Source organism: Lepus europaeus, chromosome X, assembly GCF_033115175.1.
Source record: "Lepus europaeus isolate LE1 chromosome X, mLepTim1.pri, whole genome shotgun sequence".
Taxonomy (NCBI): Eukaryota; Metazoa; Chordata; class Mammalia; order Lagomorpha; family Leporidae; genus Lepus; species Lepus europaeus.
In genome coordinates this window covers 86078458-86090754 of record NC_084850.1, presented here as the reverse complement: position 1 = coordinate 86090754, position 12297 = coordinate 86078458, and the positions used below count along the sequence as shown (strand labels likewise).

The 12297-nt window shown below is 48.8% G+C and overlaps 1 protein-coding gene across 1 annotated transcript in view; it reads left to right on the top strand.

Moving 5' to 3' along the window:
• Positions 1 to 7970, top strand: part of IGBP1 (immunoglobulin binding protein 1) — a 29577-nt gene extending 21607 nt beyond the window's left edge. Inside the window, exon 6 of the mRNA XM_062182916.1 lies at positions 7491 to 7970. Within this exon, the coding sequence (XP_062038900.1) occupies positions 7491 to 7639 (149 nt within the window). The 3' untranslated portion in view covers positions 7640 to 7970. The remainder of the gene's footprint in view (positions 1 to 7490) is intronic.
• The last annotated feature ends 4327 nt before the right edge of the window (positions 7971 to 12297 follow it).

Below are 12297 nucleotides of genomic sequence, written 5' to 3'. Positions count from 1 at the left end.
TTGTGTGCTTTTCGACATGTGTGTGAGATCTCAGTAGAAACACAAGAGAAAAACTATTGGACAGTGTTTACAGTGAAAACAGGTAATAATGTATCCTTGTGAACCTCAACAGTAAAAAAAAAAAAGGAGGGACAACTCACCCACAGCTCCAAGATCAACAGGTTATTGGCATATGGATAGGAGACAATGGGAATTCAAAGACCTGGCAAACCAGAGAATCTGAACAGAGGGTATTCATTAAATAGTACACCTGTGCAACTTAGTAACAGCAGTCCAAACTGGGAGGGATTTTGCCCTCCAATAAAACCTGCACAACTGCAAGGGACTGCTGGCTAGAAGGTCTGAAAGAAATGGAGCAGTCTAGACCTTAAACTCTTGAATCGGATGTACCGAGCCTCCCTTCCAAAACAAGGTCCGGTCCTGAGGAGGCATCCCTGAGAGTGGAGTGGAAATTAAGCAGGGCAGCAACAATAGGGAAGAAAGAGAAGGGCCAGATAAAAGTGGCAGAGAGGACCAGAACCAGGAACTGTAAGGAATAAGCAAGTCATTGTGTTTCTATATTGAAAAAAAAAAAAAAGTAGAAATGGAGCCCCTGGCAATAAGGAAGCCCCTAGCGAAAATCCCCAGCAATAAGGAAAACACCAGTGATGGAAAATCCCCGAGCCAGCGGCAGTCTGCCTCAGATCTGTATCCCCCAGATTATAATCCACGCTGCTGTGGTTGTCAGCTGCCAGCTGTCCTGCTCACCCGGGGCTGCTCCCTTGCAGCCTATGACAGCAGATGCCAACCTCGAGGTGTCCAGCTAGCCATGCTACTCCCTACGTCACCTGCTCGGCCACTGCCCCCTCAAAATGTGTTTTAATAAATCTAACTCTGTTCACTCCTCTCTCTTCTGCTGGTGAATTCCTTCACCACCCACAAGGATGTCCTCAATTGGTTACTTCCCACCACACGCCAGAAAGACATGCCCAAGAAAAATAGAACAAATCTGAAACATAATATTTAAAAGTGAGCTGGAAGATATTCAGAAATAACAGACCACGAAAGAACAATATGTAGCAGGATTGGAAAAACAGAAATGTGACTATTTCAGGAACATGAAAAGTGGGACTGGCAGATTAAGCCACTGCCTGCAATAGTAGCATCACATATGGGTGCCACTTTGAGTCCTGGCGGCTCCGCTTCTGATCCCGCTCCCTGCTAATGAGCCTAGGAAAGCAGTGGAAGATGACCCAAGTGCTTGGACCCCTGTACCTATGTGGGAGACCCAGAAGCCCCTGGCTTCTGCCTGGCCCATTGTGGCTATTCAGGGCATGAGCCAATGGATGGAAGATATTCATTCATTCATTCTCTCCCTCCCCCCCTACTCTCTCTCTCTCTCTCTCTCTAACTCTGCCTTTCAGAAAAATAAATCTTTAAATAGAATCAGAAATGAAAGGTAAAGGAGAGGGGCTGGCATTGTGGCGTAGCAGGTAAAGCCTCCGCCTATGGCACCAGCATCACATGTGGGCACTGATTCGAGTCCCGGCTGCTCCACTTCCAATCCAGCTCTCTACTATGGCCTTGGAAAGCAGCAGAAGATGGCCCAAATCCTTGGGCCCCTGCACCCAACTGAGAGACCCAGCTCCAGCTGTTGCAGCCATTTGGGGAGTAAACCAGTAGATGGAGGACTAACTCTGTCTCTGCATCTCTGTAACTCTGCCTTTCAAATAAATAAATAAATCTTTTATAAAAGAAAGCTAAAGTAGAAGGAAACAAGAATGAGTGAACACAACAGAAAATGCCTTACTAAGATAAAAAGATGGAAAATTAACAGGATTCAAAAAAAAGTCACAAATATTAAATTTAGACTTTTTTAAAAAAAGATTAATTTATTTATTTGAAAGTCAGAGTTACACAGAGAGAGAAGGAGAGGCAGAGAGAGAGAGAGAGAGATCTTCCATCCCCAGCTGGCCAAAATGGCCGGAGCTGGGCCCATCTGAAGCCAGGAGCCAGGAGCTTTTTCCAGGTCTCCCACGTGGGTGCAGGGGCCCAAGGACTTGGGCCATCTTCTGCTTTCCCAGATCATAGCAGAGAGCTGGATCGGAAATGGAGCAGCCGGAACTCGAACTGGTGCCCATATGGGATGTCGGCTCTGGAGGTGGCAGCTTTACCTGTCACACCACAGCACCAGCCCCATAAATTTAGACATTTTTTAAGACTTATTTATTTATTTGTTTGAAAGACAGACTTAGAAAGAGGGAGAGGCAGAGAGATCTTCCATCCACTGGGTCACTCCCCAAATGGCCACAATGGCCAGGGCTGCAACAGACCAAAGCTAGGAGCCTGGAGCTTCTTCCAAGTCTCCCATGTGAGTGCAGGGACCCAAGCTTCCCCAGACAAATTAGCAGGGAGCTGGATTGGAAGTGGAGCAGCTGGGACTCGAACCATCACCCACATGGGATGCCAGCATCACAGGCAATAGTAAGCTGTGCCACAACACCAGTCCCATAAAAATTAAATGTAGCAAAGAAGACCTGGGTGCAGGGGCCCAAGCACTTGGGCCATCTTCCACTGCTTTCCCAGGCCATAGCAGAGAACTGGATCGGAAGAGGAGCAGCTGGGACTAGAACTGGTGCCCCTATGGGTTGCTGGCACTTCAGGCAAGGGCTCTAACCCTCTGTGCCACAGCGCTGGCCCTGCTCCTGGCTCTTGGTTTTAGTCTGGCCCACCCTGGCTGTTATGGCCATTTGAGGAGTGAACCAGCAGATGAAAGACTTCTCTGTCTCTTTTTCTCTTTGCCTCTACTTCTCCCTCTCTGTAAGTCTGCCTTTCAGATAAATAAATAAATATTTTTTTAAAAAAACAACATAGTGTAGCAGAAATTTAAGGGGAAAAATGTGAGCCAAGGACTTTATGTCTGGTCAAACTGACTTTCAAGTGTAAAGAGTACAACAGACATTTATCAAAAGGAACTTTATCATATGTAGGAACTCAGGGAATAATTGTTCCCCTGATCCCTTCCAGAGAAATTTGCTTGGGGAATGAGCTTCGGACAACCAAAATGATGGAGAGAGACGCTGACATAATGGACTGGTAGCAAGAATTCAATGTATAGTTATTCACAGAACTAAGACTAAAAGACTCTTCAGAGGGGAAGCGTTGAGTATGTGATGCCTGTGAGCCTAGATAAAGTAAAAATATGGCACAGTTTCTCTTTAAATGAGGAAAACACATGCAAAAATTATCCGATCTCAGTAGTTTATGTTGGTGGTCATGTGTGTAATACGAGATAATGTGAATGAGTACTTATGAGATAATCTAATGCTGTCCTTTTAGTGTGAAAGAATGCAGATGTAATTCAGAAGAGTTTAGGTTAAAAAAAAAAAAAACACAGCCTGTAATCCTGAATACAAAGTCATGAAAAATTTTATTTAAAATTAAGTACCTGTACATACACACACACACACACCCTTTACTGTATTCACTAAAAAGGCTTAGAAACAAGGGCTGGCCCAGAAGCCTTGAGATGCCTGGTAACCCAGATCGTGGTATAGAACTACTATCCCCAGTCAAAGAAACCATCATGTGAGAAATAGCTCATCTCAGTCTGGGGCAGGAGATATACAAAAGGAACTTGGAACATCTTTTCATGCATGAAGCTTTTCAGAGACTACTAGGGTCATATCAAAAGGACGTCAGAGCCAATTTGAAGATGTTTCCACTGGCCTATTTGGCTTCCAAACGGCTAATTTGACAATAGGAGTGAGTATATATCCAGCACTCACATCTTGCTTTCGGATACCATCGTCCAATAAAAGAACCGAAGGTTTTTAGAGGCGTGCCTGATTCTAGGAGATGTTGGATTTCAGAGTGTCACCTTTCTGAAACCTTCCAGTAAATTAATGGATCTAGGCAGAGAGCATCCATAGCTGTTAACATCACGGCCAGTGAAACAAAACAGATAGCACTTGCCTCCTGCTGAGGGAGGCAGCAGCACCTGTGATCATGCCAATAAACGAGACCTGAGGCAGAGCAAGCCTCTGTATCCAGTTGGCAGTCTGCAGGAAGTACAGGAGGACATGTCAGACCACACCATCAATACTCAATCAGCAAAATCCAAGCTTGGACACACTCCACAGGGCAAATGCCCCAGCTTCTTCAATAGATGATAACTTGAAAAGGAAGGAAAGGGATGGCGATAGAACTCGTAGATTTAAAAAAGATGCCAAAGTATTTTTTTAATATGTCAAAGGCAGAGCAAGAGAGAGGGAGAGAAAGAAACAGATCTTCCATCCACTGGTTTATTTCCCAAATGGCCATAACAATCTGGGCTGGCCCAGGCCGAAGCCAGGAGCCAGGAACTTCATCAGGTCTCCCATGTGGGTAGCAGAGGCCCAAGCACCTGGGCCATCTTCTGCTGTTTTCCCAGGCACGTTAACAGGGAGCTGGATCAGAAAGTAGAGCAGCTGGCACTCGAACTGGCCCTCGAATAGGGATGCCAGCATCACAAGTCGCAACTTGCACCACAACATTAGCTCCCAAAATGTTTTTAAATAGAGAAGACTGACCTCAAAACCATGATGCTCAGTAAAAGAAATCAGCTACAAAAGACTACATTTGTATGGAATGTCCAGACTAGGCAAACCTATCAAGACAAGAGAATACATTAATGGTCCCAGGAGCTGTGGAACTGGAAGGAACGGGAATTAACTGTAAATGGGCACCAAGAATCTTTGGGGGTCATAGAATTTCTTAACTGTATTGTGGTGGTGGTTGCATAATTCTGTATCAAAATTATTGAGGTTAAAAAAAATGTATGAGGTTGGCGTTTGGCCCAGTGATTAAGATGCCCTAGTCCCATATCAGAGTGCCTAGGTTTGAGACCCAGCTCCTCCCCATTCCAGCTTCTTGTGCACCCTGGGAGGTAGCAGGTGGTAACTCAAGTAGCTGGGTTCCTGCCACCGACCTGTGCTATCTGGGTTGACTTCCCAGATCCCAGCCTGGCACAGCCCTGGGTGTTGCAGGCATTTAGGAAGTGAACTGGTGGATGGGAGATTGATTCTCTCTCTCTCTCTGTATGTGTGTGTGTGCGGGTGTGTGTATGTGCATGTGCAAGTAGGCAACTATGGTATTTAGGGATGCACACTTGGGTAATAAACTCTAGTAAGTTACTATAAATAGTATAGTGGTTGTGATTTGCATGATGCCTATGGAGAGGTTTTGGGGATAGATACAGAAGATCAATTTCTTGACCCAAGTAGACACTAATATCTCCTTTTAAAAATCTGTCCTTATTGGCCGGCGCCGTGGCTTAACAGGCTAATCCTCCACCTCGCGGTGCCGGCACACCGGGTTCTAGCCCAGGTTGGGGCACCGGATTCTATCCTGGTTGCCCCTCTTCCAGGCCAGCTCTCTGCTATGGCCTGGGAAGGCAGTGGAGGATGGCCCAAGTGCTTGGGCCCTGCACCCGCATGGGAGACCAGGAGAAGCACCTGGCTCCTGGCTTCGGATCAGCGTAGTGCGCCAGCCGCAGCGGCCATTGGAGGGTGAAGCAACGGCAAAAAGGAAGACCTTTCTCTCTGTCTCTCTGTCTCTCTCTCTCTCTCTCTCACTATCCACTCTGCCTGTCAAAAAATAAAAATAAATAAATAATAAAAAAAATCTGTCCTTATAAATACATACATATCCATCTCTTTATGTAGTTTCCAGTATATTTTATTTTACAATAAAGGGACTTTTTTTGTCTTTTAAGATTTATTTATTTGAAAGGTGGAATTGGACAGGGGGAAAGAGAGAGATCTTCCATCTGCTGGTTCACTCCCCAAATGACCACAACGGCCAGGGCTGTGCCATACCGAAGCCTGGAGCATCTTCTGGGTCTCCCATGTGGTTGGAGGGACCCAAGCACTTGGGCCATTTTCCACTGCTTTCCCAAACACATTAGCAAGGAGCTGGATTGAAAGTGGAGCAGCCAGGATTCAACACCCATAAGGGATGCCAGCATTATAGGCAGTGACTTAACCCACTACACCACATCCCTGGCCCCAGTAAAGAGATTTTAAAATCAGAAAAGAACACCAGCCTCCTAAGCTGTTAGAAGAGACCAGATCCCTGTGTATTTCATTCTTTATCATAGTAATGAGAATATTTGAGAGGCCAGCATGTGGCATAGTGGAATAAGTGAAGTCCCAACTGCTCTTGCTTCCAAGTCAGCTCTCCGCTAATGTGCCTGGGAAAGCACTGAAAGTATGCTAAGTACATGGGTCCCTACCACCCACATGGGAGACTTGGATGCAATTCAGGGCTCCTGGCTGTGGCCTGGCCCAGCCCTGGCTATTGCAGCCATTTGGAGAGTGAACCAGCAGATGGAAGATCCTCTCCCTCTCCCTCTCCCTCTCCCTCTCCCTCTCCCTCTCCCTCTCCCTCTCCCTCTCCCTCTCCCTCTGTGTGTGTGTGTGTCATTGCACCTTTCAAATAAAATCTTTTATTAAAAAAAGTAATGGGAATATTTTAAAGGAAAAAATTAGTTAATGTCAAAGAGAATTGATTTGGTTTTTGAGTGTACAATGCACGATGAGTACCATTTGGATCTTGGAACCTGTTCTAAGAACATGCAAAATGACACCGGCATAGGGGCTGGCACTGTGGCATAGCAGGTAAAGCCGCTGCCTTCAGTGCCAGCATCCCATATGGGCTTCCATTCGAGTCCCAGCTGCTCCATTTCCCATCTAGCTCTCTGCTATGGCCTGGGAAAGCAGTAGAAGATGACCCAAGTCCTTGGGGTCCTGCACCCGCGTGGGAGACCCAGAAGAAGCTCCTGACCCCTGGCTTCAGATCAGTTCAGCTCCAGCTATTGCCATCATTTGGGGAGTGAACCAGCGGATAGAAGACCTCTCTCTCTCTCTCTCTGTCTCTGCCTCTATAGCTCTGCCTTTCAAATAAACAAATAAATCTTTTTTAAAAAATGACACAGACATTTTATTGTCTGTTGTACTTCCAACTGCCCTGTGATTTTCAGGTTTACATACACACACGCGTATGTAAATTGTATGAGCATAATGAAGGAAATGGATAGAGAGGGAAAAGTCACTGGCAATCCTAACTCCCTGGCAATTCACAAATCGTGGCATGATAAATATTTGTTTTACTGTAGTGTTCTTGGATTGCTGGGGTCTGGGGGGTGGTGGTGGTTTGGTCTTGGGGGCAGGAGAATGTTGGCCATTTTAGCAAGAAACCTTCCCCAGAACAGAATCTGTTCTGAGTGGGCCACCTTTGATGTTTTGGGCTTCTTGAGGAAACCACTCAGGTTATCCCATCCTTACTATTACCTAATGCGGAACATAGGAGGTCATCTAAGTGCTCCCCCAATGCTGGGCCCAGAACAGGCTGCAAGCAAGATTTCTGTGCTCGCCGTATGTGGTTGTGTTCAGCATGGAGCTGGGGCCCCTGACACTGCTTATTAACACGTTCTCCATTTTTCACCCCCTCTTCTCATTGTTCCACTTCAGCTGAGTTCCAAAGAGCAGCTCAACAACAGGAAGACAAAGAACAACATGAGGAAGAGGAGGACGAAAACACAATCCACCGAGCAAGGGAGTGGGATGACTGGAAGGACACCCATCCAAGGGGCTATGGAAACCGACAGAACATGGGCTAAGCTTCCCCAAACCGGATAGGACTGCAGGGCGCACACCTTCCCTACCAAGGAAAACCATGCAGTCTCCCCTCCCTGGGCTCCTGCTTCAGCTGTGTACAACGAAGGCAAAGACAGTAAATCTTGCCTTGCGTTTAATAAAGTGTTGAATGATTAAATGTGTATTTGTACCCTAGATGATAAGCCATCTATCTTGTTTTTAGCATTATCATCTTCATCATGGTGTATTTCAATTTCTCAAGCGGAAGGAAAAGAATACTGATAATGGCTCTGTATAATCAATTGCTGTGTGATTTCTCCCTGAAAAATAATAAAAATCCATTGTACTCTCTAAGCCTGATTTGTTGAGGCCGGGTGGAGGGCGTGGCTGTGGGGTCTCGGGGTTTTCATCGATCCTGGTCAACTGGGCAGGGAATGGTGCAGCATCAGAGCTGCCCCCACTTCTTCCTCCTGGGCACATGACATGGGTGCCCTGGGAGCAACAGTGCGGAAGGAGAGCCCAGGGACAGCACCAGGGCTTTCCCCAGCACACGGCACTATGAGCACTGTCTTCAGGAATGGCAGCCGGAAGTGAAGTACTGGAAAGGGTCAGAGCCTGCTTCAGAACCCAGCCTGTCTGCCTTTCCTTGTCTCGGCCAGGAGAATGAGAGATCTTGAGTATGAGGCAGCTTGTGTGTCTAGCAGAGGCCCAGGGTCTTTACTCTCAGGGAGAGATTTGTCATGACCTTGACTGCCACAGACCATCTTGGCCCTCCTGGCCTATGCTGTGCTGTTCCTGGCCCAATCTGAACTAGTGGGGGCTGGGATCACTGTGACGTGGTAGCAGTGGTTCAGCCGCCTGGGGCGGGGTGGGGGGGGTGGCGCCTGCCATCACACCAGCAATGGGATGCGGAGGTGGGGACAGCACACATGACACTGAAAAGTACTTCCTTTCTGGAGTAGAGAAGACTGTCCTCGGCTCTTGGATTGATAATCCTATAAAAGCAGCCATGTATGGAAACAAACGGGCTGAACAGAAAACATCCTGTGGTTCTGTGGCCTCGGTGCATTGCAGTTTTCTGCTAAGAGGAAGATGACTCAGCCCTCCTCTTCTAGCTTCTGCCCCCGAGCTGAGCAGAGGGATTGAGGAGACTCCGTTCCCTCTGGTTGCTAGGGTGGGAAGTGGAGGGCTGGCAGGCGATGAGGAGGAGGCGATGTTTCATGGGCAATGACAGCAGAAGACTCCTGATAATCTATTTGTATACTGCTTAATACAGGATTCGCCTCGCCCTCACAAGAGCAGACTCCCTAAGGATTTAGGAAGCAAACAGAACATGGCTCTCGTCCTCCCATTGCCGCCAGGCTGCCTCGAGCAGTGGCCCGGTTGCTGCCCCTGAAAGCACCCCTGAGAGTTCCTTCCCCAAACCGACCCGCTTAGGGTTCCTGCCTTGGTCCTGGCCCACGTGGGAATGGGCCTTCCACAGGGGCCAGCTTCACGTAGCCACTGCTCACATTTAGCTCTCTTACGGAACAACCCATACAAGGTGTGGATTTGAATCCTGCTTTAAAAATCCACAAGCCATGTGACCTTGGGCACTAAAACTTCCGGGAACTGCCTTTTCCTCCAAAAACAGAGATGAGCTTGTTGCCTGGGGTGGTGAGAATTAGATGAGTAAGTGCTTTCTGCCGCTAGAAGCTCAATGACAGCAGTCTGTCCACCTGAAGGGGAAGGAAATGGACAGGTACTTTCCCGTACTGTTTTTTTAAAATAGGATTTATTTATTTATTTATTTATTTATTTATTTATTTATTTGAAAGGCAGAGTTACAGAGTAGAGGCAGAGAGGGAGAGAAGAGAGGTCTTCCATCCGCTGGTTCACTCCCCCAGATGGCCGCAATGGCCAGAGCTGCGCCGATACGAAGCCAGGAGCCAGGAGCTTCTGAATCTCCCACATGGATGCAGGGGCCCAAGGACTTGGGCCATCTTCTACTGCTTTCCCAGGCCATAGCAGAGAGCTGGATCAGAAATGGAGCAGCCGGGACTTGAACTGGTGCCCATATGGGATGCCGGCACTGCAGACAGCAGCTTTAACCACTATGCCACAGTGCCAGCCCCTCCCATACTGTTAATACTCAGATGATCTTGCCAAATAAGCAGTGTTGTCCCCATTTTTTTTTAATATTTGACAGGCAGAGTGGATAGTGAGAGAGAGAGAGAGAGAGAGAAAGGTCTCCTTTGCCGTTGGTTCACCCTCCAATGGCCACCGCGGCCGGCGCGCCACGCTGATCCCAAGGCAGAAGCCAGGTGCTTCTCCTGGTCTCCCATGGGGTGCAGGGCCCAAGGATCTGGGCCATCCTCCACTGCACTCCTGGGCCACAGCAGAGAGCTGGCCTGGAAGAGGGGCAACCGGGATAGAATCCAGCACCCCGACCGGGACTAGAACCCGGTGTGCCGGCGCCGCAAGGCGGAGGATTAGCCTAGTGAGCCGCGGTGCCGGCCTGTTGTCCCCATTTTACAGATGAAAACGCAGGCGCAGAGAAGCTGGGTGACTGCCTCAGGTTGCAGGATGCTATGCTGCTGTCCTTTTCCCTCTGCTTGCTCATTGCTTAAAAGAGGGAGCTGCTTTAAAAAAAAAAAAATCTAAACTCACACCACTTCTACATCACTGAAGCGCTAGAAATTCCTACTCAGCTGCCTCATCAGAGAAAAGGTTAGGCCAGCTCCGCCCCGCCACTGCCGCCTGTGCTGGGGGGTAAGAAGACAGAGGCGGTGAACAAGCCCATCTTCCTCCATTTGGCTCCCCTTCTGTCTGCCTGACTGCCCCAGAAACCCGAAAAAATCACGGCCTGCTGTACTCCCACGGGAGCCAGGCCTCTCAGGGTCCTAGAGGGAGCTGGACTCCCAGAAGAGAGGACTCCTTAAAGCTTTCACACTGCTTCGTAGTTTGTAAACCACTTTCTGTGCTGCTGCTTTAAAAAAAAAAAAACACGTTTATTTATTTGAAAGGCAGAGTTAGAGAGATCTTCCAACTGCTGGGTCATTCCCCAGATGGCCACAGTGGCCAGGGTTGCTCTAAGCTTAAACTTGGAGCTCCATCCGGGTCTCCCATATGGGTGGCGGGGACCCAAGCACTTGGGCCATCCTTTGCTGCTTTCCCAGGCACATTGGCAAGGAGCTGGATGGGAGTGGAGCAGCCGGGACTCCAACCGGCACCCATAGGCAGCTTAACCCACTGCAGCACAGCTGCAGCCCCCATGCTGCTTCTGAGCCAGTGTGAACTCATCAGTGCTAGTATATACCCGCTACTTATTTTCTTCTCCCAACGTGTCAGCCAAGACACGAGGGCTTCATTTCACAGGCGATGGCAAAGCTCTGATAGGAGGTGAGGGACCTTGGCCATTCACATGGTAAGAAGGCAAGCATGCAGACTTATCCGTTTAGCCAAAGCACTCGCCCTTTGCAGGGAGGCCAATGAGATCTGGAAAAGGTGCCTGCTCAGCACTATTTCCTTTAATGCCATTAGGCACTGACAAGACCTTTTCTGCTCCTGCTCCTCTCAACACCCCCTTGAGAAAGACAGGGTAGGGGGCTGCTTTCAAATGCAAGAAGTTAGAATTTAGAAGCTTTATTTAAAAAGTCCTGGGGCCAACACTGTGGGGCAGCAGGTTAAGCCACTGCCTGGGATGATGCTGGCATCCCAAAGCAGCACCAGATTCGAGGCCCGGCGGCTCTGCTTTTGATCTAGCTCCCTGCTAATGCGCCTGAGAATGCAGCAGAATATAACCCGAATACTTGGGATCCTGCACTCACGTCAAGAGACCCGGATGGAGGCCGGCACCGCGGCTCACTTGGCTAAAATCCTCCGCCTGTGGCACTGGCACCCCGGTTCCTAGTTCCGGTTGGGGCGCCGGATTCTGTCCCGGTTGCTCCTCTTCCAGTCCAGCTCTCTGCCGTGGCCCAGGAAGGCAGTGGAGGATGGCCCAAGTCCTTGGGCCCTGCACCCGCATGGGAGACCAGGAGAAGCACCTGGCTCCTGGCTTCGGATCGGCGCATTGCACCGGCCATAGCAGCCATTGGGGGATGAACCAACAGAAGGAAGACCTTTCTCTCTCTCTCTCTCTCTCTCTCTCTCTCTCACTGTCTAACTCTGCCTGTCAAAAGAGAGAGAGAGAGAGAGAGAGAGAGAGAGAGAGAGAGAGAGAGACCCAGATGGAGTTCTAGGCTCCTGGCTTCAACCTGGCCCAGACTTGGCTATTGCAACTATTTGGGGAGTGAACCAGCGATGGAAGTGCGCTCTCGCTCTCTCTCTCTCTCTCTCTCTCTCTCTTTCTCTTTCTCTTTCTCTCTCTCCCTTTCAAATAAATCAGTAAATTTTTTCTAAAATGTCTCAATTGGGGGGGGGGGGGCTCTACCACTTCCAAGTTAGGTGACCCTAACAACTGCCACTGGAAGCAACTTGAAAAGGGAGAAGCTTCTGAAGCGAAAGCTCTCTCTGCCCTTGCTGCGTCCTCTGATCTCCGGCAAGTCCTCCTTCCGCTCCCCTTGGGCAGCAGGTTGCTCATTAGCAGGACAGGCACATTGCCACCCGGCAGCAATCCTGCATTGTTACCACTGTCTCCTTGCCTAACGACTCTCCCCACTACCTGCAGCATCATTTCCTCACAGATTCCTTTCAACCCACT